The sequence below is a fragment of the Thalassophryne amazonica genome, chromosome 18 (assembly GCF_902500255.1).
Source record: "Thalassophryne amazonica chromosome 18, fThaAma1.1, whole genome shotgun sequence".
Lineage (NCBI taxonomy): Eukaryota > Metazoa > Chordata > Actinopteri > Batrachoidiformes > Batrachoididae > Thalassophryne > Thalassophryne amazonica.
Window position 1 is genome coordinate 68,444,366 of NC_047120.1, and position 27,860 is coordinate 68,472,225.

Consider the following 27,860-nt stretch of genomic DNA (forward strand, 5'->3'; position numbering starts at 1 on the left):
GGGGGGGTGTATACATTCTTCTAAAAAGAAAAAGTTGTTTGCCGAAGGTAAAGAACATCAGCATACTAAAGAGGTTCATTCACGAGTGCAACAGTTCAAAACTTATAGAAGAAAAAACAGATTTGGTCAAACTCAAAGTGAGACTTTATTCATGGGGTTGTTAAGGTTTTCATGTTTTTGAAAGTTACCTATACATAAAATAATGTCAGTTATTGGACAAATCTTTGTGTGGGTACGATAGTAATGACTGTACGATTAGGACAGAATATTAGTGACACCTAGATGGCATTTTAAACTTAAGTCTGTAAATATGTTATGCATTATATATTATTCTGTTGCTTATGTTCTGTTCCTGTTATATTCTTGAAATAGCAACTTGTATTTATTTGTATTACCCATTTATTTTCAAAATGTAATTCTTGATGTTCTCGGTTGAGTGCAGCTTTATATTCAGACTAAACTTGTCAAAATATTGTGACGCCACAGAATGAAAAGTCATAAAAATTAAATATAAATAACAAGTAATCGTAGATCATATGTAAATCATTTTGGTTCTGAAATGTCAGAAAACATTGAATGACCACAAATTATTTCTCACAGTCAATCTACAACAACAGAAAGCAAATTTTCATATTTGGCAAATTTCAACCAGAGTGGTTTTCATTATTTATCTTACAAATGGCTGAAAAAGATTAGTCAAAATACCAAAATCTTCTCTGTTGATCAATTAATGTAACAGTTTTCAACTCATGACTACATTTTGTATTTTCTCAGAATTTCAAAGTTAGTCCCCAAATTTCTGATCTTTTTTGGCCCCACACTCTGTAGTAATGTAGCAGGTTTTTGTACTTTGTTCACAGTAAAGATTGAATATATTACATTTTATACTTCAAAAGTGCTCATCAGGGACGTTTTCACATATTTAAAGGTGACGTGATTCTTAAATTGGTTCCTTCACTTTTTTAGGAGGCTGATTTAAAATGTCCAGAGTCAAAATAACAGCACCATAATTTTCACAGAGGAATGTCAGCATAAATACAAGAGAGCATATAAATATATATATTAAAGGAAAAAAAGATTGGCCTGGAAAAATAAAATGTGAAAATTTGTAGGTGGGATGAAAAAAGCAGAGATGAAATTGTTATTCAACACTTAAAATTAATTCATTAATTAAGTTGGGAAATTGGGAATACTGTTCCCCCACTGAATAATGTGATAAGACCAGAGATGAAAAAAATTAAACTGGAACAAATCATGAAAAGAAAGTTTCATTAAAATAAAACACTACATCTATGTGAGCACTGGAAGCTGAAGCAAACGGTGACGAACGTGAAGCTCAAGGTGCTTGTGAGATTCTTCTTATTTACAGAGTGATAAACTGATTACATCATACATTTGGTTGGTGGTTTGTGTCTTAATGCAGTGCTGACGTCACCGTGTACCTGTCGGGACAGATGCTTAAGGAATTTACAAAACGCCATTATGAATCCATCCATCTTCACCTTGGAATTCCTTCGGGTTTTTTCTTCCAGTCATACAGACTCGGAACGTTTACAATGAAGGTCAGAAATGTGTCTTCAAGTCAGAGTGGCTTAACATCGATGTTGCATAAAGTGTTTCTACAAAGCACTAATCACTTTTTTTTTTTTTTTTTTTTTTTTTTTTTGCGTGGACAACAAAACGTGTGCCATCGTGCTCACCTGGCAGTTAATGCACATCATCTAAAAATGACGAAGATTGTGTCAGAAGGCACCCGGAGTCTCGCTTAGAATTGTTACTTACGTACAAAACCTTGACTGAAAGCAGCGTACACCACTTTCTATGGGGGGTTGGGGGGACTTTAACATGAGAATGTACGTCCAGAACCCGGGACACCCTGAACAGGATGCTTCTGAAATTGTTAAAAGAAACTCAACTGTACTAAAACTCCTCGAACACAATTTAGGTCAATTTTATCAGCCAACACATCAAAGACCCACAAAAAAATGTAACACTATGAAATAAAGAAGATGAGGCTCCTGGGGCAATGAAACAGGGCAACCTCAAACCAGAAAGAGCCAGAATAAAAAAAAACAAACTTGCAGGGATTCTTACATTTACATTGAACTTTATTTCACTGCAGACTGTATGAACCCAAAATATTTCATCTTTTGTCTGGTCAACTTCATTTCAATTAATTTACATCCATTCCTGCATTTAAGGCCTGAAAGACATATTAAAAAAAAAAAAAAAAAAGTTGAGACTGGGCCAATTTAGGGCTACTACTGCTGTTAAAAAAAAAAAAAAGAAAAATTAACTGTTATTTCACACAGGTGATCAACATGTGATTGTAATCATGATTTGGTACAAAAGCAGTATCCATGAAACCCTGAGTCTTTGGAGCAAAGATGGGCGGGATTTGTCAAAAAATACTTGAGAAAAGTATTGAAATGTTTAAAAATGTTTCCCAAACAAACCTCAGAAGAGATTTGCATATTTCTCTCTGTACAGTGAAAAATGTCATTAAACAAGTCAAGGAATTTGAAGAAATTTCAGTGCATAAAGGGCGCAAGCTAAAGCTGAACACCCATGATCTCTGCATCAATTCCCCTGAGGAAGTCTTTCCAAAGGATTAATAAAGTTCTATCCAATCTAATCAAGAACTGCCATTCATCAATAGCTGATATAACTACATGAGCAAGGAATTACTTTGGGAAACCTTTGACAAGCACTGCAATGTAGTAGAGTAATATTCACAAATGCCACTTAAAACTTTACTGCACAAAAAAGAAGCCTTATGTTAACGTATAGAAGTGGTGTCAACTTCTCCAGACCATCACACACTGGAAACAAATACTGGAAGAAATGAATGCTGTGTGCTCCTGACCAAAGACAAAAAAGGACCATTCAGAGTGTTTTCAGCAGCAAGTCCAAAAGCCAGGGTCTGTCATGGTCTGGGGTTGTGTCAGTGCCCTTGACAAAGGTCATTTACACTTCTGTGATGGAAACATTAATGCAGAAGATGTTAGCACAACATATGCTGCCTTCAAGACAACATCATTTCCAGGGATGTCCATGCATTTGTTAACCCCACAAGACATGGCTGTGGATGAAGAGGATACGGGTACTGGACTGGCCTGCCTGCAGTCATGACCTGTCCCCAGCAGAGAATGCATGGAAAACTTTGAAAGGAGAAAACTGCTACAACACCTTAAGATGTGTGGGCAGGAAGAATTGGACAAAATGGGTGTTGTTTTGTCTCTTCAACACTTGGTGTCCTCAGTGCCAAAATGTGAAGGATTGGCAACATTACAAAGGGATAAATGCTTTGGCACCCAAACTTTTTTTTTGGAATGTGTTGCAAACCTTCAGTGAAAGAATGGATGAATATTAAGAAATAAAATTCAGCTGACCAAACAAAACATTAAACACTTTGGGCTCATGCTGTCTGTAATGAAACAGAAGTCAAGATAAACGTAAGGATCAGTGCCAGCGGGGGGTAAGTTGTCTTTTCCATACTGTCCCAACATTTCCTGATTTGGGGTTGTGGGAAATGGAGCGCAGGTGGAGAAGTACATGGTCACCACATCCGAGTGCTTACGATGTAACATTTTCAGTCCCAAAGCAATGTTTTTGTTTTGACACGTGAATGCGTTTGCGCGATCTACGCTGGCGGCAGCACAGGTGTGAGTGGTGCCCCCTCAGACATGTCATCGCTTAGAGAAGTGCCACAAGGACGGCTAAGCCTGGCCCCCCACGCCCACGAGGAACCTGTGGAGTGCGCCTGATTACGTTTCAGTTTGGTTTTGTGCGTAGGTAAATTTTTCGTGTGGATTCCACTCATAGGTTCATAAACAAGACTCCTTTTGGATTCTGTGTGTGATAAGAACATGAGAGCTTCCTTTCTGAAGAGAAGAGGCAACGACCTCTGATGCACTCTCAATCTTCAGATGAACATTTACAGCCAACATCATATCCTTTGAGTGATTGTCGTATAATAAAAGTTCATTTCTGGCACTTACAAGTAGAATTCAACGGGTTTTTGTTTGTTTGTTTGTTTTTTTTGGTGACATCAGCGCCGCCGGTGGTGGCGGCAGCTGATGGCTAGCTTGTTGCTTTCACCAGTGCTCCAGGTGGAGGTCCATGGTAGAGTTCAGGTTCATGTCTGTGATGTCCAGGAACTCCGTGTTGAAGATGCTAGGCACACTGGGCGGAGCTACGCTGAAGGCAGTGGCTGAACTAGGTGGCGTCAGGTCCAGCCATTCCATCGTTTCCCACGGCGTCTCGCTGAAGGTCATGCTGACCATCCCCTGCACTTCAGGCACGACCGACACTTTGGCACTGATGGGTGACAGAGAGGTGGGCGTGTCCATCAGATCTCTGTTGGCCAGAAGTTTGTCCTGTTGGGGGTGGTGGGGGTGGCGGTGGTAGTTGCGGGGGCTGCTGTATCCTTCGCTGTCTCTGTTCCCTTCATCGTCCTGGCTGCCATTCTCGGCGGACATTTTCAGAAGGACTACCTCTCCTCTCGCGCCAATGGGGCTGCCCAGGAGCGTCTCCAGGTGGCTGTCAGCCATGTGATTGGCTGAGTGCTCATAATGAAGCTGGGCAGGGGACAGGTGTTCATAGTGGCGGTGAAACCTCGGGACAGCGAGACCAGCGCCCCCTGGTGACACAGTAATGTGAGGCACAGGTTTGGTTCCAGAGGACCTCTCCCTCTCTTCTCTGGCATTAGCTGGCATCTCTTGAAGAGAAAGAGCAGAAGAGGGCGGGTCGCAGGAAACAGTGGGCGTGGCATGTACCACAAAAGTATTTATTCAAAATGTTAGATTTGACTTTACCTCCGCTCTCAATGAGCACGTCCAGAAGTTCGTCCATCTGCTGACTCCTGGTAAGTTGCTGTCACAATTTAAAAAAAAAAAGTGATTTTGACTGTTTAATCCACTTAATCTTGTAATTTTCATCTTGATATCTTTATATCTGATTTCTTTGAGATTTCGCATTTCAGTTCGGTTATATGAGAAGATTCTACAAAATGCAAGTATTCAAGCTGTTCGTTAATGGATAACGGGATCACTTCATGTACATGCGTTCCTTTCATTGGGTTTCCTGATGTTTGTCACTCGCAAATATAAATGCGCTTTTAACCAAAGTGTTTTGCTTTTTTAAGGAATATATATGGCTTCAAATTCTACAATTTAAAGTGAATTTTAGTTATTTTGCAAAAGTTGCAAAGTGTTGAAGCAGTTCTTTAGTGAAATCAAGAACATTCTCTTGGTTGGTTTTCTTACAGAAAACAGTCACACTGTAGGTTTACTCTCAACCATCCACTTCAAAAACTGGAAAATGTGCTTATTTTTTTTTAAGGGTGATTTAAAAAAAAAAAAAAAATCCAAAAAAAAAAAATATTTGTTTCAAGGCTTTCATTATTTTAACATTTCTGGTTTTGGGTTCCATCTTAAATTAACCAAATTAAATACCAGTTAATATTGTTCCACAGAAGGCAGAACAATCAGACATATTCAGGATATCTATTGATAGAAAGTATATTTTACTATATTTATAATCAAGCACTAAATGCAGAGGTTAACACGCGAGGCTACGCTAGCTCACTCTATAGTCTAACTGGAGCTATGCGAGCTAATTGTCTCCAACATATTTCTCTTTTCATGGTCGCCAAAAGAGGTTGATGCCAAAGACTAACATTTTACAACACCACGTTTACTACAACCACCAAGTACAAAATATTTTTATTTCATAATAAATAAATCAATAAACATTAATTGTATGTTATGACTTCAAATCACGTTCTGTTTCTAAAACATTTGGGTTTTGTTTTTGTTCCCTGAACTGGTTCAGAGCTAGGGTTGCCAACTCTGAAAAATAAATAAGGGACACCTCACCGCCAGGGCTGACTGGCCGACTGACCATTGCCTTCACCCTTCCCAGCGTCTGTGTGAAACGATTTTTAACCATTTGACTGACTTGACGAGCAGAGGTGGTGGCCAAGTGGTTAATGCGCTTGGTTTCAGTTCAGAAAGTTCCGGGTTCAAATCCCACCCCTGCCACATTGCTCCATGTAATGTGGAGTTGCGTCAGGAAGGGCATCCGGCGTAAAACTTGTGTAAAACTTGTGCCAATTCAACATGCAGATCCACCTTGGATTTGCTGTGGCGACCCCAAGTGCAAACAAGGGAGCAGCCGAAGGGACTTACCTACTGTTGACTTGACCCTGAATTTAGGTAGATGCATACATGCATTTGTTCTGATATGAACACGTGGAAAACAAATTATTATTTAGCAATTTATTTTTAGTGCAAAATAAATTTTCACTCACAATTTCAATATGAGCATCCTGTCTTCTTTAAAAAATAAATCTCTGTAGTGTTATTGCTTAACTTAAATTGTATAAGTAAGTCCCTTCGGCTGCTCCCTTGTTTGCACTCGGGGTCGCCACAGCAAATCCAAGGTGGATCTGCATGTTGATTTGGCACAGGTTTTACGCCAGATGCCCTTCCTGACGCAACTCCACATTGCATGGAGAAATGTGGCAGGGGTGGGATTTGAATCCAGAACCTTCCGAACTAAAACCAAGCGCATTAACCACTTGGCCACCACCCCTGCTCTTAACTTAAATTGTATAAATTAAAAAAAAAAAAAACAATAGAAAATTTGCATCATCCAAAACAATGTAACAGTGCACATTTACACATTTAGTGTAATAAAAAGTGCAAAAAATAAAGTCTGAAAAGTAAACAATACTGTTGTTGCGCACCTTTTCCACCCAGACATTTTCCTTTTCTCATTCTCCCCTGTATTTTTGCATACTTTTTTGTTTGTTTGTTTTTTTAGGAGGAGTAGTAACGACGTTACAGACATTGCTGTCCGTAGGCATATCTGCAGTGCCAGTGTCGGTGTCTGTATCGATATCAGCCATGCTGCTTTGTTATTGTCGTCCAGCGACCGTCGTCGGCTCATGACGTCGGTATCTTCTTGCGAGCAGATGTCCCTCGACCAATGAGATAAGAGTGATTCTGTATTGTCAACTCGTGTCTGTCAGCTCATTGGTGAAAAGCAGGAGAAAGGCTGGGATCAAATTTACTGTAAGTTTCCATATAAAGCGCCAGTCAATTCCATTGACATTTTACAGACTTTTTGATTCTCACAGAAATACGGGACAAACTGCGTCCCGTTTCAGGTCAATACGAAACGCACACTTTTATTTCCAAATAAGGGACGATTCCGTTTTTCAAGGGACGGTTGGCAACCCTATTCAGAGCTTTGATTTGTTTGAAGGGTTTGGACTCTAATGTTAGTCTCTAACTGGGCTGCGACTGCTCGCATACGTCATTCATGAAGGATTGTTCCAAAATGTCTTGAAACGTTCACTGGGGTTCTTAATTTTGGGAGCTTCCTGGCAGTGTAGGGTCTACTAGTCCTAGTCCTAGGGTCCACTAGTCCTGGTTAAGGTTAGAGTTAACTAACTTTAAAATCAGTCTGAGGTTGTAATATACATCATCAAATAATATAAAGTGGTTAGGACCAGTGGACCCTCCCCTTAACTTCTTTGTATGAGCCACAGGACCTCACTCGCCATGAGTCAGAAAAGTGCACCAAATGTGACAGAGCTTTGTGGCGGGTTGGTAACCTACGAATACTACACTGTAACTGATTTGAGAGAAATATGACAATTTGACATTCCGGGCACAAGACAGGTGTAAACTGTCCCGGGACCCCTGGGAGCGGGCATGAGACAGGCGTAAACTGTCCCGGGACCCATGGTAGTGGGCACAAGATGTGCATAAACTACCCCGGGCCCCTGGGAGCGGGCACGAGACGGGCATAAACTATCCTGGGACCAGGCACAAGACAGGCGTAAACTGCCCCGAGACCCCTGGTAGTGTGACAAAACTGTGAATACAGCTTTGCGTGATTCCAAGTGAAAACTGTCACCCTTTTCTTGCAAATTTGTGTCTCCAACTACTCGCCAACAGTCGCAGCCCCGTCAGATACTGTACTAGAAATCCCATGCAGCTAAGCTAATATTAGCCTCACTGACACTAACAGGCAAAGCTATATGCAGGATTTGGATGAATCGTTGGTCACAGAGCATCATCACAGCTGGTGCGCTCCAAACCAAGACAGAAGTGTCAAGTTTTATTTGTAATCTGGATTTACTAATTAACTGCACTGCAGTGTGAAGACCACACGAGGTGGAATTTCATCAGTTGGAACCGATGCTATCCAGAGACACTTAAGTCCAATCACATTTTGGACTGGCTGAATGTAACAAAGAGTCCAGGAAGCATTTTTTTTTGTCATACATCTTAATTTTTGATGACCTATTTGTCAGATTAAAGCCGCCAACCCAAATATATTCCATTTAGGGAGCTAGCAGCGCTATCAGCCATTTCCCAACGGAAATCCAATGAAAGGAACGTACACGAATTCAACAGAGTGCATACTTGGTAAAGGGTGGAAAGTGAGTGCACTGGACAAAGCGATGGATGACTCAAAAGAAGTGCAACACAGGTGATGGACTTCAAGGGACAGAGAAGCAAAAACAGTCGGGAAAGTGAAAATTAGAGCAACGCCAGTCAGAAACAAATCAAAATAGCTTTAGCCATAATCTACTTAATTTCTGCATGGATTTGGTTTTACCTGCTTGACTGCATCCTCATAGCACGGGGGCTGTCTTAAGTCAGATGCAGCTGAATCTGAGCTACTGAAGGACTTTTGGCCAACGTGCCGAGGAGAAGACAATACTGACATCTACGTGAGAAACGGTGAAAAATGTCATTAGCCCACCAGATAGAACAAAGTACCAATCAGGCCCTCAAAATAATCCTAAATTTTAGTCTGAGGAGTTGGCGTTGAGAACTACAGAGAACATTTGAAGGAAAATGTGCTGAAAACAGAATGGAGACGAGATGACAAGAGTGTCGATGAACACTGTAACAGAAAACGACCGGACAAAGATCGCTAATGGAGAAAGCGAAACGTGAATATGAAGTGACATGACAACACGCTGCAGTGTTTGTTTGTTTGGATTGTTTACCTTCGGTTGTATATTTGGGGCGTCGGCTTTGACTGAGCCACTGTGGTTCAAACCGCAATCAGTCGAGCTGGAAAAGACTCCCTGGAGGCCTCTATGGTCAGAAGAATAGGAACAGTTCGCCGGCTGTCCGCTGCTTTTCTGCTGCAACTGGAAAATAAGTAAATCAATAAAATACAATAAATCAATGCTTGTTAAAAAACTGGATATGCAAAAAAATATGAAGAATTCACACACTGCACGCGTCTGCATGTTTAGGGTTCAGTGGATGGCAGGAGTGCCGAAAAGGGGAGAATAAGGAGAAGGATTCTATGGGCCCATGATTGACAGAGGCCCCAAATGCAATTATAATACAAACAAAATAATATGGGGGTGGCCCAGTCAGATTTCTTTACTGATACCTGATGGCGCCCCCGGTGGATGATAAATTATCTCATTATGAGTAAATAGATGAATAACTCCGTTAGTAACTCAAAAACATCATGCGGTCCTCTTGTAAAGTGACGGGCGTATAAGGAGGATAAACTCGTTAGAGTTTCGTGCTGATGTTAGTGTCTTGTAGAGCAGTGCGCCACCTGCTGGAGATGTCTTGGTTTGTTGCAGGGAGTAATCTCATCATTACATGTGATGGAAATTAGGAGCAGTTGCGGTTGAAGTTGCATGTGGCACAAAACAAGCTTATTTGTCACTTTCTTTAATTTCCTAAACTTGAGTCTTGCTAGCTTCTAGTTTGCGAACCACATGGAAAAATAACAGTCTAACAGTGGTTCAGTTTTGTTGACAGTTTACCCAAAGATTAGACACACTGCAGCTAGTGATCGCTAAATCTTATATTAAGTGGAGATTTTGCAAATACCATTTTTTTCCCCAGAGAACTAGTCCTACAGTTTTTCTGTATTACCAGCTCTTTAATTTGGTATTTTTTGGGGGTATTTTTGTCATATACATTTTACTATTATTGGTATTTAGTCTTTTATAATTACATTTTATTTTAAGTGCTTTGATTTCTGGCAAAGTCCTGTATAAATAGTCATAATAATTATTAATAACACATACAGTGCCATCCAAAATTATTCCGCCCTTTGATATTTTGCACATTTTTAATATATGTAAGCCATTTCAAATACAAAAAGTCAATCAGGCTTCTCAATATAAACATTTCTAAAAATCTTCCTTAAACTGAAAGCAAATCTCTACATTTTTTTTTTTTACATTGTAGGAAAATAGAATTCCCCCCCCCCCAAAATATAAATATATATAATTTATTGTTTTTCATGTCTGAAAAGCTAAAGCACACTTTGGTCCTGATGCAATGAGCTGTTTTTGCAGAGGTCACAACATGAAGCAGGTTAATCGGTGAAACTGGGTGACTTCTGTCTCCACAATATACCTGCATGTTGCGTGCTCTAGTGCCACCCTGTGGGTGAGGGTGGGAACAACCATCCCTTGCTAGCGGTGGCGACAGCAAGTAGCCATTACTTGGCGATGAGGGTTGGGGGCTACTCGAGTGCTTCCCAATGGGAGAGTCTTGTGGCGAGCACTGCGGACTGAGGAAGGCGGACATGGTGGAAGGGCTGCCAGAAGATGGCGCTGTGTCCATACACTGTGGCCCAGCAGGAACCCCCATGCCGGACAGGGGCGTATTGCAGTGACCCATGTCCTCCAAGCAGCTTCCAGGAGGAGTCTTCAGCTGTTTCGGAGAGGCGAGAGGACAGCTGGACGAGAGGGACACGGGCTCCTGTTTGACCGTCACGCCAAAGAAGTGCTGAGTCATCATGGCTGGACTGTGCTGGTGGTGGTCCTGTGTTGCTCCGTAGCAGCGTTTCCTCTTGTGGAGCTGCATCTTAAGCTCTTCAACCTGACACACAAAGTACCAAATGTAAAAATAATGTTTTAACCCGTAAATGCTCACACGTGACTTCCCAAACTTTAGCATGACCGTGACTTAGCATCTTAGCTTATGATGCAATAATATTGAAAAATTAAGAGAATTTTCTCTTCATACACACGAAGAGCTGCATTAGTAAGTTTTACCACAGCACATCAGGCTCGGCCGAAATCTTAATAATGTGATGTCATCTTGTGGGAAACGCTGCAGTTTGAAGCTATCACACAAACGTAAGACGTCACAGCTGCGAGGTGAAATTATTTAGCAAATGATGAACTGGGCAAGAGTCTGATGTCAGCTAGTAAAAAACATCATCAGAACACAATGTGCTCAAATGAATTCAATAAGATCACATTCAAGTTAATCCACGGTCTATTTACGGATAGTCAGGGTTAGAAGGCAGGTAGGGTTAGAAGGCGGGTGCGCTGTGCAGGGCAGACTTCGTCAGGGTTAGATGGCGGGTGTGCTGCACAGGGCGGACTCCGTTAGGGTTAGAAGGCGGGTGCTTTGCACAGGGCAGACTTCGTCAGGGTTAGAAGGCGGGTGCTTTGCACAGGGCGGACTCCGTCAGGGTTAGAAGGTGGGTGCTTTGCACAGGGCGGACTTCGTCAGGGTTAGAAGGCGGGTGTGCTGCGCAGGGCGGACTCCGTCAGGGTTAGAAGGTGGGTGCTTTGCACAGGGCAGACTTCGTCAGGGTTAGAAGGCGGGTGCTTTGCACAGGGCAGACTTCGTCAGGGTTAGAAGGCGGGTGCTTTGCACAGGGCAGACTTCGTCAGGGTTAGAAGGTGGGTGCGCTGCACCTGGCAGACTTCGGCAGGGTTAGAAGGTGGGTGCGCTGCACCTGGCAGACTTCGGCAGGGTTAGAAGGCGGGTGCGCTGCACTGGGCAGACTTTGTCAGGGTTAGAAAGCGGGTGCACTTCTCTGAGCGGACTTTGTCAGAGTTAGATGGTGGCTGACAAACAAGAAAAGGTGCTCACATTTCCAGGCACTGTACGGACGTGTGTTGACACGCGTTCCTCAGGTAGTAGCATAGTGAGAAAACCATGTTATACTCTGGGATTATTTGATTCACATGAAAAATGTGATTTAATGCAATTAAATTCAGCAAATTTATATTGACATTTCTCCAAATTCTTGCATGATACAGCAAATGTGAAGTTATGTTTGTTTATCTTGACAGTTTTTCAGGAAGGAAAACTTAAAAAAATTTCTTATAACTGATCTTGTTTCACTGTTCAAATCACTTTACATGAAAAATACATAAAGGTTTTTTTTGTTGTCAAGCTTTACCATATCTTAAAAAAAAAAAAATAAATAACAATCAAAAGCACATGCTATCATGTGCCATAAAAATATAAAAAACTGCTAAGTTGAAAAATTTGCTCATCTTGTTTCCATGAACCTCCAAAAAAAAAAAGAAAGAAAAAGTTGTTTTGTTGACTTCATAACATCAGTTATCCACCTGTCTCTGCTCCTGGTGCAGCTTCCACGTCAGCTCCTCAATCACCTTTTGTTTTTCTACCAGCATTTTATCTTTTTCTGCTTCCAGGCTGTCCACGCCTCCACCCTCTCCTGCCCTTGGTCCTCCTCCTCCTAGGCTGGCTGCTCCCAGACCGTCATCCATGTTCAGATGAGCAGGTGAAGTCTGCAAGGCAAACTGCGGCGGTGAGGACATAGGCACTTCGCTGAAGCTGTCGGGGAGTGAGCCGCTGAGGGACAGCTCGGAGGACGCCGGTGAAATGGGAGGGGTTGAGGAGGTACTTGGGTAAGGGTAGTAACCTCCCTGGGACAGGGCACTGGAAGAGGATGGGGACTGGTAGGAAGACAAGGACCCAGTGGGAGTGACAGGGAAGGTGACAGTGGTTATGTCGTTGGAGCGTGTGGGGGAGCAGCCAGAATTTGAGTCCTTGAAGTGCCGGAGTCGCTCAATGAGGGCGGTCTTGGTGCCTGAGACAGGCATGCCGCGGATACGCAGGTGCTGTCTGAGCTCAGATACCTGAAACAGAATAAGAACTTGCGTAACTTTCATGCAAGTCATGCAGACTCTTTCTGCAGAACAGTGTGGAATTTCATCAGAATTTTGTTATTTAATCCATACTTTAAGGTCATCCAGATTGGCTGGCAGGGGCCCAGGTTTGATCGGGGAGATGTTGCTTTGGTTGGGAAATGTGGTTTTGACCGGAGAGGATGAGTTACTGTTGACTGTGCTGGAGGAACCACTGGAGCTACAAGCTGACAGCTGCTCACTGGATCCTCTAGAAAAGGAAGATTCAACAGTTATGAGTAAATAACACCAGAGGTCCAAATCCTGGAGGCCAAGGCATGAAAAAAGACTGACAAATAACACAAACTTTTATATGCAAAATGTGCATCTTATGAAAGTAATATGCAGTTGTTTTCAGCTCAAGTAGTATTTTGTATTGTACAAGTTGTTTAGGTACCTATGTTGGATATAAAAATTGAAAAATTCGATATGGCTTGAACATTCATTGAATTTTCCTGAGATAACCAAGACTTTGAACCATCAAAGCCAAGGTGTCCAAGGCCAAAGTCAAGACATTCAAGGCCAATGCATCCAAGGTCAAAGTTAAAGCATCCAGGGCCAAGGTCAACGCATCCAAGGCCAAAGTCAAGAAATCCAAGGCAAAGGTCAACGCATCCAAGGTCAAAGTCAAGGAATCCAAAGCATCCAAGGCCAAAGTCAAGAAATCCAAAGCATCCAGGGCCAAAGTCAAGAAATCCAAGGCCAAGGTCAAAGCATCCAAGGCCAAAGCATCCAAGGCCAAAGCATCCAAGGCCAATGTCAAGAAATTCAAGGTCAAGGTCAAAGCATCCAAGGCCAAAGTCAAGAAATCCAAGGCCAAAGCCAGCCAACACCAGGGCCTGGGGAAAAAAGGGCCTTGGATGTGCCCTTTCTTCATGTTAACTTTAATTTTTAGTTCTTATTTTTAATTTGAATGACTTTTTGGTTTTCTGGTTGTGCAGATTTCCACGTTTGAATTCATTTCATCCACATCTACATTACACTAGTTTTTGAGAAAATGCCTAAAACAATTAAAAGTTCTGTATAAAAGGTTCCTGCATCTGCACGTTATCTGCCCCAAAATCTAATCCCATCTTCCTCATTCTAGGATGAACTTTTCACAAAATTTAATTGATTGATTAATTGTTTTTGTTGAGTGATTCTGCTGACAAAACAAGCAGAATTGCCGCTGGCAATAACGCTACGCCTGACTTACTTTTGGCTCTGGCTGGCTGCGTGAAGTTGGTAGTTGAACGTAGGCTGCCGCTGCTGAATCTGTGGAATGTGCGCATGCTGCTGTGACTGCGCGTGAGGCTGCGCATGAGCATGTTTATGCTGGCTGAGGATCTGCAGCTGCAAGAAGAGTTGCTGCTGCTGGAGGAGTCGGGCATAGGCCGAGTCCATGGGCGGAGGAGACTTCTCTGCCTTCTGGTCCGGAGGAATGTACTGGTGATACTTCAGCTTCTTCACTTTGGGCTTCACATCTTTGGGCTTCTTGTGTCGATTTTTGTCTGACGTCTTTGACTGTTCATGAGAAAGTGAATTAAGGCTGAACATATGAAATACAAAAACATGTGGAAGCCAGCTTCCTGAAGGGAAGATTAAATTAAATACCTTGACAAGTGCTGGAACCGGTATGGGTGGAGTCACCTGGCTGTTGTTGGCAGCACCTTCATCCTGGCTTTGGTCTGGCGGGTCTTTAGCTGTGCCTCCCTGGGACCAGAAGAAAAAGTTCTACATCTCAAGTCTTTTCTACAGACCTTTTGTAAGTCCTATAACAGATCTGTTGGGGCCCCATAAGGTTGAAGATGACCAGCTGAGTGTATAAAATTAGATTTCCATAAGGGAGGTTTTGTTTATGTGCAGCTTTTATGATTTTATTGATTTGAATACATTTAGCACTAATTATTGGAACACAAAATTGGTTTGGTAAGCTCATTGACCCTTGACCTCCTTACACAGGTGAATCCAATCATGAGAAAGGGTATTTAAGGTGGCCATTTACAAATGTTTCTCCTCTTTGCATCTCTTCTAATGAGTGGCAACATGGGAGCCTATAAACAACTCTCAAATGACCTGAAAACAAAGATTGTTCAACAACATCATGGTTTAGGGGAAGGATACAAAAAACTATCTCAGAGATTTCAGCGGTCAGTTTCCACTGTGTGGAACATAGTGAGGAAATGGAAGACCACCGGCACAGTACTAGTTAAGGCCTGAAGTGGCAGGCCAAGAAAAATCTCAGATAAGCTGAAGTGAAGGATGCTGAGGACAGTCATAGTCAATCCACAGACCTGCTCCAAAGACCTACAACATGATCTTGCTGCAGACAGTGTCTCTGTGCATTGTTCAACTATACAGCGAACTTTGCACAAAGAGATGCTGTATGATGCTGTATGTGAGGAATCCTTTTCTGCGTACACGCCACAAACAGAGTTGCTTGAGGTATGCTAAAGCACATTTGGACAAGCCAGCTTCATTTTGGAATAAGAAATTGCACACTTTCTGTAAATCCTATAAACGTCATTTCGCTTCTCAAATATCAGTGTGTTTGTCTGCTATATGATATATTTAACTGAAATTGCTGATCCAAACAATCAATGATTTATTAAGGAAAATCATGAAAATTATCAGGGGTGCCCAAACTTTTGCATACAACTGTATATCTACAATGATAATTGTACTATAGCACTTAATATGCTACTGGAAAGCACAGAACATATTTTACATAAAAGGTCTTTCTTCAAGTTCACTGAGGCCTCTTGGGGCTGCAGTTCTTTTATTCTCCTTCAGTATTCTGGCTGCTCTGTAAAATTTGATTGGTGGGGTAAGTAAGTCCCTTTTGGGTGGTTCAACATGGCGCCCCACACACACAATGAATCATTGTTGAAGGTATGAATGCTATATTTCATTTCCACTAATAAACACCCCTAAATTCCACACACTGTAATTTTTGATGTGGTGCAATTCCTAAATAAAGTAGTTTTGTTAAAATTAACATGAAATAAAGGACAAAGCTAATGACAGTGGTGGAGCTCCTTGAATAATGTAGACAAGTTTAGTCTCATTTATTTTTACATTCTTGGTGTTTAATTCATTTGCGAGGCACTGGCCTTGTTTTATAATTCTTTAATTAATTCAAAACATCCTGTAATAAGTTGCTCAGCGGATCTCACAGCACTTTGGGTTTTTGACGTTGGACTGAGGAGGACATAGCATGGAGGACAGTTTGTAATCCAAATGGAATAATTATCCACAAAAAAATGCGGCTGTTTTTCTGTCTCCTCCACAAACTATTCCAAAAAGCTCTAAACAGTTTTAAAGTGACACGAGACAGCAAGAGCCGATGATTAGATGAGAACATTTCAGTCCAAGTCATTATAAACAACAGTTCTCTGGCACGAATTTCACTGACGCGGCCGTTACTGACGTTGGAATGAGGTCATTGTGTGAAATCCAAGCAGGCAGGAAATAAAAGCAGTTATGCTGGTTGATGATAAAGTGGCGTGCAGGAATGTGACACCTCAAGTCTCAACGGCCAGCAAGGACGGGAACTCTGGGAATGACTGTGCTGTTCACTCCTCCTCCACCAGAGGACAGAGCAACCAAAGATCAACACTGGTGAGTCTGGACTCAGGAACTTAGAAGTAAAAAAGTCAAACAGTCACAGTCCCGCTCCAATTCAGCTCCGCTTCAAAGACTTAAATAACACTTTAGTTAATGGCTTTTCTGGGTGTACAGCAGTGTTCAGAATAATAGTAGTGCTATGTGACTAAAAAGATTAATCCAGGTTTTGAGTATATTTCTTATTGTTACATGGGAAACAAGGTACCAGTAGATTCAGTAGATTCTCACAAATCCAACAAGACCAAGCATTCATGATATTCACACTCTTAAGGCTATGAAATTGGGCTATTAGTAAAAAAAAAAAGTAGAAAAGGTGGTGTTCACAATAATAGTAGTGTGGCATTCAGTCAGTGAGTTCGTCAATTTTGAGGAACAAACAGGTGTGAATCAGGTGTCCCCTATTTAAGGATGAAGCCAGCACCTGTTGAACATGCTTTTCTCTTTGACAGCCTGAGGAAAATGGGACGTTTAAGACATTGTTCAGAAGAACAGCGTAGTTTGATTAAAAAGTTGATTGGAGAGGGGAAAACTTATATGCAGGTGCAAAAAATTATAGGCTGTTCATCTACAATGATCTCCAATGCTTTAAAATGGACAAAAAAAAAAAAAAAAAAGACGCGTGGAAGAAAACGGAAAACAACCATCAAAATGGATAGAAGAATAACCAGAATGGCAAAGGCTCACCCACTGATCAGCTCCAGGATGATCAAAGACAGTCTGGAGTTACCTGTAAGTGCTGTGACAGTTAGAAGACGCCTGTGTGAAGCTAATTTATTTGCAAGAATCCCCTGCAAAGTCCCTCTGTTAAATAAAAGACGTGCAGAAGAGGTTACAATTTGCCAAAGAACACATCAACTGGCCTAAAGAAAAATGGAGGAATATTTTGTGGACTGATGAGAGTAAAATTGTTCTTTTTGGGTCCAAGGGCCACACACAGTTTGTGAGACAACCCCCAAACTCTGAATTCAAGCCACAGTTCACAGTGAAGACAGTGAAGCATGGTGGTGCAAGCATCAAAAAAATGAGGTGGGCTTCATAGATAATTGGCAAAGCTTCTGGGGAAAACCTGGTCTTGTTAGGAGAGACGGCATCCATCCCACTTTGGATGGAGCAGCTCTGATTTCTAGAAATCTGGCCAATTTTCTTAAATCCTCCAAACCGTGACTATCCAGGGTTGGGACCAGGAAGCAGAGTTGTAGTCTTACACACCTCTCTGCAGCTTCTCTCCCCCTGCCATCCCCTCATTACCCCATCCCCGTAGAGACGGTGCCTGCTCCCAGACTACCAATAACCAGCAAAAATCTATTTAAGCATAAAAATTCAAAAAGAAAAAATAATATAGCACCTTCAACTGCACCACAGACTAAAACAGTTAAATGTGGTCTATTAAACATTAGGTCTCTCTCTTCTAAGTCCCTGTTAGTAAATGATATAATAATTGATCAACATATTGATTTATTCTGCCTTACAGAAACCTGGTTACAGCAGGATGAATATGTTAGTTTAAATGAGTCAACACCCCCGAGTCACACTAACTGTCAGAATGCTCGTAGCACGGGCCGAGGAGGATTAGCAGCAATCTTCCATTCCAGCTTATTAATTAATCAAAAACCCAGACAGAGCTTTAATTCATTTAAAAGCTTGTCTCTTAGTCTTGTCCATCCAAATTGGAAGTCCCAAAAACCAGTTTTATTTGTTATTATCTATCGTCCACCTGGTCGTTACTGTGAGTTTCTCTGTGAATTTTCAGACCTTTTGTCTGACTTAGTGCTTAGCTCAGATAAGATAATTATAGTGGGCGATTTTAACATCCACACAGATGCTGAGAATGACAGCCTCAACACTGCATTTAATCTATTATTAGACTCTATTGGCTTTGCTCAAAAAGTAAATGAGTCCACCCACCACTTTAATCATATCTTAGATCTTGTTCTGACTTATGGTATGGAAATTGAAGACTTAACAGTATTCCCTGAAAACTCCCTTCTGTCTGATCATTTCTTAATAACATTTACATTTACTCTGATGGACTACCCAGCAGTGGGGAATAAGTTTCATTACACTAGAAGTCTTTCAGAAAGCGCTGTAACTAGGTTTAAGGATATGATTCCTTCTTTATGTTCTCTAATGCCATATACCATACCAACACAGTGCAGAGTAGCTACCTAAACTCTGTAAGGGAGATAGAGTATCTCGTCAATAGTTTTACATCCTCATTGAAGACAACTTTGGATGCTGTAGCTCCTCTGAAAAAGAGAGCTTTAAATCAGAAGTGTCTGACTCCGTGGTATAACTCACAAACTCGTAGCTTAAAGCAGATAACCCGTAAGTTGGAGAGGAAATGGCTTCTCACTAATTTAGAAGATCTTCACTTAGCCTGGAAAAAGAGTCTGTTGCTCTATAAAAAAGCCCTCCGTAAAGCTAGGACATCTTTCTACTCATCACTAATTGAAGAAAATAAGAACAACCCCAGGTTTCTTTTCAGCACTGTAGCCAGGCTGACAAAGAGTCAGAGCTCTATTGAGCTGAGTATTCCATTAACTTTAACTAGTAATGACTTCATGACTTTCTTTGCTAACAAAATTTTAACTATTAGAGAAAAAATTACTCATAACCATCCCAAAGACGTATCGTTATCTTTGGCTGCTTTCAGTGATGCCGGTATTTGGTTAGACTCTTTCTCTCCGATTGTTCTGAGTTATTTTCATTAGTTACTTCATCCAAACCATCAACATGTTTATTAGACCCCATTCCTACCAGGCTGCTCAAGGAAGCCCTACCATTATTTAATGCTTCGATCTTAAATATGATCAATCTATCTTTGTTAGTTGGCTATGTACCACAGGCTTTTAAGGTGGCAGTAATTAAACCATTACTTAAAAAGCCATCACTTGACCCAGCTATCTTAGCTAATTATAGGCCAATCTCCAACCTTCCTTTTCTCTCAAAAATTCTTGAAAGGGTAGTTGTAAAACAGCTAACTGATCATCTGCAGAGGAATGGTCTATTTGAAGAGTTTCAGTCAGGTTTTAGAATTCATCATAGTACAGAAACAGCATTAGTGAAGGTTACAAATGATCTTCTTATGGCCTCGGACAGTGGACTCATCTCTGTGCTTGTTCTGTTAGACCTCAGTGCTGCTTTTGATACTGTTGACCATAAAATTTTATTACAGAGATTAGAGCATGCCATAGGTATTAAAGGCACTGCGCTTCGGTGGTTTGAATCATATTTGTCTAATAGATTACAATTTGTTCATGTAAATGGGGAATCTTCTTCACAGACTAAAGTTAATTATGGAGTTCCACAAGGTTCTGTGCTAGGACCAATTTTATTCACTTTATACATGCTTCCCTTAGGCAGTATTATTAGACGGTATTGCTTAAATTTTCATTGTTACGCAGATGATACCCAGCTTTATCTATCCATGAAGCCAGAGGACACACACCAATTAGCTAAACTGCAGGATTGTCTTACAGACATAAAGACATGGATGACCTCTAATTTCCTGCTTTTAAACTCAGATAAAACTGAAGTTATTGTACTTGGCCCCACAAATCTTAGAAACATGGTGTCTAACCAGATCCTTACTCTGGATGGCATTACCCTGACCTCTAGTAATACTGTGAGAAATCTTGGAGTCATTTTTGATCAGGATATGTCATTCAAAGCGCATATTAAACAAATATGTAGGACTGCTTTTTTGCATTTACGCAATATCTCTAAAATCAGAAAGGTCTTGTCTCAGAGTGATGCTGAAAAACTAATTCATGCATTTATTTCCTCTAGGCTGGACTATTGTAATTCATTATTATCAGGTTGTCCTAAAAGTTCCCTAAAAAGCCTTCAGTTAATTCAAAATGCTGCAGCTAGAGTACTGACGGGGACTAGAAGGAGAGAGCATATCTCACCCATATTGGCCTCTCTTCATTGGCTTCCTGTTAATTCTAGAATAGAATTTAAAATTCTTCTTCTTACTTATAAGGTTTTGAATAATCAGGTCCCATCTTATCTTAGGGACCTCGTAGTACCATATCACCCCAATAGAGCGCTTCGCTCTCAGACTGCAGGCTTACTTGTAGTTCCTAGGGTTTGTAAGAGTAGAATGGGAGGCAGAGCCTTCAGCTTTCAGGCTCCTCTCCTGTGGAACCAGCTCCCAATTCAGATCAGGGAGACAGACACCCTCTCTACTTTTAAGATTAGGCTTAAAACTTTCCTTTTTGCTAAAGCTTATAGTTAGGGCTGGATCAGGTGACCCTGAACCATCCCTTAGTTATGCTGCTATAGACGTAGACTGCTGGGGGGTTCCCATGATGCACTGTTTCTTTCTCTTTTTGCTCTGTATGCACCACTCTGCATTTAATCATTAGTGATCGATCTCTGCTCCCCTCCACAGCATGTCTTTTTCCTGGTTCTCTCCCTCAGCCCCAACCAGTCCCAGCAGAAGACTGCCCCTCCCTGAGCCTGGTTCTGCTGGAGGTTTCTTCCTGTTAAAAGGGAGTTTTTCCTTCCCACTGTAGCCAAGTGCTTGCTCACAGGGGGTTGTTTTGACCGTTGGGGTTTTACATAATTATTGTATGGCCTTGCCTTACAATATAAAGCACCTTGGGGCAACTGTTTGTTGTGATTTGGCGCTATATAAAAAAATTGATTGAATTGAATTGAATTGAATCATGATATGGGCATGTTTCTCCTACTATGGTGTTGGGCCTATATATCACATACCAGGTATCATGGATCAGTTTGGATATGTCAAAATACTTGAAGAGGTCATGTTGCCTTATGCTGAAGAGGACATGCCCTTGAAATGGGTGTTTCAACAAGACAATGACCCCAAGCACACTAGTAAACCAGCAAAATCTTGGTTCCAAACCAACAAAATTAATGCCTCGCAGATTTGAAGAAATCATGAAAAACTGTAGTTATACAACTAAATACTAGTTTAGTGATTCACAGGATTGCTAAAAAAAAGCAGTTTGAACATAATAGTTTTGAGTTTGTAGCATCAACAGCAGATGCTACTATTATTGTGAACACCCCCTTTTCTACTTTTTTTAACTAATAGCCGCTAATCCGCTAACTGAAAAGTTAATTTTTTTTAACACTAAACCAATAAACTCTTAAAAAATTAGCGGAAGTTACAACTCACTGCACATTGCCGATGACTGATAAACCAGTTTTGACTTTTAGCACCACAGAGGCTTCTGAGTAAATTCAATGCTAAGCGATCACAAACCCAAAACAAACAACAAGGCAGTGTTTTTGTCTTTAAGCACCCTGTCAGCTGCTGCACAGACATCACATTTACATCACACAAATCAAATCAATTTTATTTATATAGCGCCAAATCACAACAAACAGTTGCCCCAAGGCACTTTATATTGTAAGGCAAGGCCAAACAATAATTCCGGAAAAACCCCAACGGTCAAAATGACCCCCTGTGAGCAAGCACTTGGCGACAGTGGGAAGGAAAAACTCCCTTTTAACAGGAAGAAACCTCCAGCAGAACCAGGCTCAGGGAGGGGCAGTCTTCTGCTGGGACTGGTTGGGGCTGAGGGAGAGAACCAGGAAAAGACATGCTGTGGAGGGGAGCAGAGATCAATCACTAATGATTAAATGCAGAGTGGTGCATACAGAGCAAAAAGAGAAAGAAACACTCAGTGCATCATGGGAACCCCCCAGCAGTCTAAGTCTATAGCAGCATAACTAAGGGATGGTTCAGGGTCACCTGATCCAGCCCTAACTATAAGCTTTAGCAAAAAGGAAAGTTTTAAGCCTAATCTTAAAAGTAGAGAGGGTGTCTGTCTCCCTGATCCGAATTGGGAGCTGGTTCCAGAGGAGAGGAGCCTGAAAGCTGAAGGCTCTGCCTCCCATTCTACTCTTACAAACCCTAGGAACTACAAGTAAGCCTGCAGTCTGAGAGCGAAGCGCTCTATTGGGGTGATATGGTACTATGAGGTCCCTAAGATAAGATGGGACCTGATTATTCAAAACCTTATAAGTAAGAAGAAGAATTTTAAATTCTATTCTAGAATTAACAGGAAGCCAATGAAGAGAGGCCAATATGGGTGAGATATGCTCTCTCCTTCTAGTCCCCGTCAGTACTCTAGCTGCAGCATTTTGAATAAACTGAAGGCTTTTCAGGGAACTTTTAGGACAACCTGATAATAATGAATTACAATAGTCCAGCCTAGAGGAAATAAATGCATGAATTAGTTTTTCAGCATCACTCTGAGACAAGACCTTTCTAATTTTAGAGATATTGCTCAAATCGCGTTCTGGCAGTTAGTGTGACTCGGGGGTGTTGACTCATTTAAACTAACATATTCATCCTGCTGTAACCAGGTTCCTGTAAGGCAGAATAAATCAATATGTTGATCAATTATTATATCATTTACTAACAGGGACTTAGAAGAGAGAGATCTAATGTTTAATAGACCACATTTAACTGTTTTAGTCTGTGGTGCAGTTGAAGGTGCTATATTATTTTTTCTTTTTGAATTTTTATGCTTAAATAGATTTTTTCTGGTTATTGGTGGTCTGGGAGCAGGCACCGTCTCTACGGGGATGGGGTAATGAGGGGATGGCAGGGGGAGAGAAGCTGCAGAAAGGTGTGTAAGACTACAACTCTGCTTCCTGGTCCCAACCCTGGATAGTCACGGTTTGCAGGATTTAAGAAAATTGGCCAGATTTCTAGAAATGAGAGCTGCTCCATCCAAAGTGGGATGGATGCCGTCTCTCCTAACAAGACCAGGTTTTCCCCAGAAGCTTTACCAATTATCTATGAAGCCCACCTCTTTTTTTGGACACCACTCAGACAGCCAGCAATTCAGGGAGAACATGCAGCTAAACATGTCACTCCCGGTCCGATTGGGGAGGGGCCCAGAGAAAACTACAGAGTCCGACATTGTTTTTGCAAAGTTACACACCTATTCAATATTAATTTTAGTGACCTCCGATTGGCGTAACCGGGTGTCATTACTGCCAACGTAAATTACAACCTTACCAAATTTACGCTTAGCCTTAGCCAGCAGTTTCAAATTTCCTTCAATGTCGCCTGCTCTGGCCCCCGGAAGACATTTGACTATGGTTGCTGGTGTCGCTAACTTCACATTTCTCACAACAGAGTCGCCAATAATCAGAGTTTGTTCCTTGGCGGGTGTGTCGCCGAGTGGGGAAAAACGGTTAGAGATGTGAACGGGTTGGCAGTGTACACGGGGCTTCTGTTTAGGACTACGCTTCCTCCTCACAGTCACCCAGTCGGCCTGCTTTCCCGGCTGCTCGGGATCTGCTGGAGGGGATCTAACAGCGGCTAAGCTACCTTGGTCCGCACCGACTACAGGGGCCTGGCTAGCTGTAGGATTTTCCAAGGTGCGGAGCCGAGTCTCCAATTCGCCCAGCCTGGCCTCCAAAGATACGAATAAGCTACACTTATTACAAGTACCATTACTGCTAAAGGAGGCCGAGGAATAACTAAACATTTCACACCCAGAGCAGAAAAGTGAGGGAGAGACAGGAGAAGCCGCCATGCTAAACCGGCTAAGAGCTAGTAGCTGCGCTAAGCTAGCGGATTCCTAAAAACACACAAAATGAATAATGTGTAAATAATTTAGAGGTGATTCAGCAGAGGGAGTGCTTTAGTTAAGGCACATGAAGATTACACTGTGAAACAAATCATTATCTAGTTAACTAGATCAATCTTACTGCGCAGATTAAACAGCTAACAGATACAGCAAAACACCGCTGTGCTCCGGAACAGGAAGTGATACAATACCGCAGTGTGAGCCAACCACCAGTAGAGGCAGTAGAGTAGAGTCAATAGATGGCAGAAGTCACACAGAATACTACAGACGGTGGCAGTGTAGATCAAATGCAAGGCACTTTCACTCATGGTTTCATTTATAAACAGACTAATTCCGGCCAGTTTATCAACATTAAAACCAACTCTGTGATTTTTACAAAGTGAAAATATCGCCCCTTTAAAGTAATGCGCTAATTCTGAAGGTTTGAGCATTAAATCGACACAAGCGCCAAATGTCATTATGGGAAATCAGTCTTCTCTTATCACCCATCCCCTTAAAAATGCATAGAACACTGCCATCTACTGGATGGGAGTGTGAGTAGCGACCAATGTGAGTCACATTTCACAAACAGAATTTTCAGTTTTGCAAAAGCTTTTTTTTTTAGAAATGGAAAAAATGACATTTACAAACTCACATCTATTTGTAAAAACCAACACACAAGTTACAAATTGCAAATTTGTGTTTGTGGATCACAAAACGTATGTGCAAATCAAGGACTATTTGTAGATCACCCTCTGTGCATTTGCAGGTATTAATGAGACAAATTAACTCCATAATAAGTGTCTTTTCACTTGAAAAGCGTAAAGGTTTGCATGTACAAGCAATGCATTATGGGAGTTCAGGGTTTGTTTTTTATTATTATTTATTGCAGTACATGTTGGTTTAGGAGTTTTGTTAGTGTTCTACATTTGTTGTGTTTTTATAGTTCAAGCAATGTAGTTAGTTTGGTGAAGAGTTATGTTGTGACCATAAGTGAAAGGGACGTTGCGATTTACCTCTTCTGCCACTGTCTGGGCTGCTGTATGTTGAAAGTAAATGACATTTTGTTTTTCCAGCAACAGCGGCAGCTGTCAGCTGGCCTGCTCCCTTCTACTGGGGGAGGGCTGAGTTCATTGGGGCAGCCTGGCTGTTGCAAAACACGCAACAGAGAGGAATTAATGTTTGACTTTAGAGTTTACAAATGTTTTTGACTGTTCGGCCATAACTATGCCAGCAAAGAAATGTTAGCGGACTGAAAAGTAGCAGAAGTGAATTTAGTGGAAGCTAATTAATACGCTGATGGTCTTCAAAGTTATTTGAAAAACTAATCCACTAATGAAAAATTCATCTTCACTAATTAGCAGATTAGCGGAACTATGCCCACCACTGCCAGCTAGCAAGACAATAATGGGCCATCGGCAGTCTCATGCCAGCACCTGTGGGGCCATCACACTGCCCTTAAGATCTTACGTCTAACAGATTAATCAGTAGTCCCTATATGGACTTCTGTTACATATGTCACATAAGTGTAAAAGAAGCCGTTCCAGCCCCAAAGTCTACTTAGAACTGAATTACATTTACATCTTTACTCATGGAAGTGTGGGATTTGGAGGTTATTTAACATGAAACCACAAACGTATTTCACCACAAACATTGATTTATGAGGTTTTTTAAACTATATGACACCTTTATGTGACTATTAAGTCCATAGTCCAAATTATATAACGGCTGAGTGGATCCTTGTCATTTGATTGGTGCTTTGTATGTCACATGACATGGATTAATTCATCCCATTTGTGTTGCATTACATTTAGAGTGCGGCTTGGTTCCATTTAGAGTGCAAATTTGGTTCCATACCTTTGCTACCATTGCACTCTGCACACACACACGCACACATCCTCATGCACATGCGCACACGTGATTGCACATGCGCACGCACACGTTCTTGTGCACACGCGCACATGTGATTGCGCACGCACATGTGCGTGCATACGTGATTGCACACGTGATCGTGCACACACAACACGCACACACACACAAATCTGCTGTGCTGTCTGGAGGCTGTTAGCAGGAAATCAGAATGAAAAGCTGGACTCATTTCTGATGTGATTTTTTTTTCACTGCACTGAGGACGTACACAGTCGACCGAGCTGGTTGCGTGTGCGCAGGGGACAACAACACGATGATTTGATTCAGCTAACTGACACTGCTACACACACACACACACACACACACACACACACACACAAAAACAAAATCCACTCCGCTGTAAGCCGTCTGGATACATGAAGACCTGTTCACATGAAACGCTGATGTGATTTTTGGCTGGACTGAGGAAGTACAGCAGTCAGTGCACAGCATCACTGGATGACACGTCACAGTGAAACACCAAAATGTAAGTCCCTTTTCTGTTGTTTATAAATTAAGAAAATATCAAATGACAATGATCTATTTTAGCCATTATATAAACCAAATAATGAATGTTTTTACATTCTTTCAATGGAACGAATATTTTATTCGGTGAAAGCTGCAACAAACCATTCAACTCGGCTTTGCCTCGTTGAATGGTTTGTTGCAGCTTTCACCTCATGAAATATTCGTACCACTGAACTCATAAACATTCATTATTTGTATGCTGAAACATATCAGTTTGTCCAGGAGCACTCTTTAATCAGTAGCAACAAGAAAGTCTGACATTGTAAAAATTGACTTTTTTTATTTTCCACTTTGATGTTTTTAGAATTTGACTTTAAAGCAACTGGACTTCTTGTTCACTCTTCAAATCGAATCACCTCACATCCAAGTGACGTCCTCAGTCTTAAAATCTAAGAAGAGCAGCTGCTTTAGAGGAAACATCTCGAGGTTTCCTTTGACAGTTTCCACACCTTCTGAAACTAATGTTGACAGAAAAGGGACCCCCCCCCTAAATTATTGGATTCCATACTGTGAAAACATATGTTCTCACACACACACACACACGCACACACACACACACGCACACACACACACACACTCTGCATGCACAGGAGGAAAAAGCAAACATTACCTGTCGCGGGCTGGTGAGGGCCGGCGAGGAGGAAGACGAGGCTGTGCTGCCGACGGCCTCTGATGACGGACAGGCCGAGCCCTGTGACTCTTCACTGTGGTGCTGCTCCGGAGACAAACCGTCGCTGCTGCTATCCTCCTCAAACGTGTACGAGTCCTCCTGCTTCGGGAACTTGCCATGATTGACTGCAAGAATAAAATAATATTCATATGGAGGGCAAAGGTCAGCCAACTGCTAAGTATTTAGTTTTAAGGAAAACAACAAATCGGTTTGAATCAGCATGGATTATTATTGTTGATATTGTTGTTGTCCTCATTATTATCATTATCGTCTTCATTACTGTTATTTGTGTTATTGCCATTATTATTATTATTGTCATTATTATTGTCATCATTATCGTCTTCATTACTGTTATTTGTATTATTGTCATTATTATTATCGTCATTATCATCTTCATTACTGTAATTTGTATTATTGACATTATTATTATTATTGTCATTATTATTGTCATCATTATCGTCTTCATTACTGTTATTTGTATTATTGTCATTATTATTGTCATCATTATCGTCTTCATTACTGTTATTTGTATTATTGTCATTATTATTATCATCATCGTCTTCATTACTGTTATTTGTATTATTGCCATTATTGTCATTATTATTATCATCATTATTGTCTT

General features: G+C 41.3%; 1 protein-coding gene across 5 annotated transcripts in view; it reads right to left on the reverse strand.

Moving 5' to 3' along the window:
- Positions 1–980: 980 nt before the first annotated feature.
- myocd (myocardin) overlaps positions 981–27,860 on the reverse strand; it is a 72,739-nt gene continuing 45,859 nt past the window's right edge. For 3 of the 5 annotated variants that reach the window (XM_034194045.1, XM_034194042.1, XM_034194047.1), the window contains 10 exons: positions 27,179–27,363; positions 14,558–14,656; positions 14,160–14,467; positions 13,019–13,175; positions 12,383–12,916; positions 10,422–10,889; positions 9,035–9,181; positions 8,638–8,748; positions 4,818–4,875; positions 981–4,720 (listed from right to left, as the gene is read on the reverse strand). In XM_034194045.1, the coding sequence (XP_034049936.1) occupies positions 4,098–4,720; positions 4,818–4,875; positions 8,638–8,748; positions 9,035–9,181; positions 10,422–10,889; positions 12,383–12,916; positions 13,019–13,175; positions 14,160–14,467; positions 14,558–14,656; positions 27,179–27,363 (2,690 nt within the window). In that variant the 3' untranslated portion in view covers positions 981–4,097. The remainder of the gene's footprint in view (positions 4,721–4,817; positions 4,876–8,637; positions 8,749–9,034; positions 9,182–10,421; positions 10,890–12,382; positions 12,917–13,018; positions 13,176–14,159; positions 14,468–14,557; positions 14,657–27,178; positions 27,364–27,860) is intronic. The other 2 variants (XM_034194044.1, XM_034194046.1) reach the window with 2 other exon arrangements.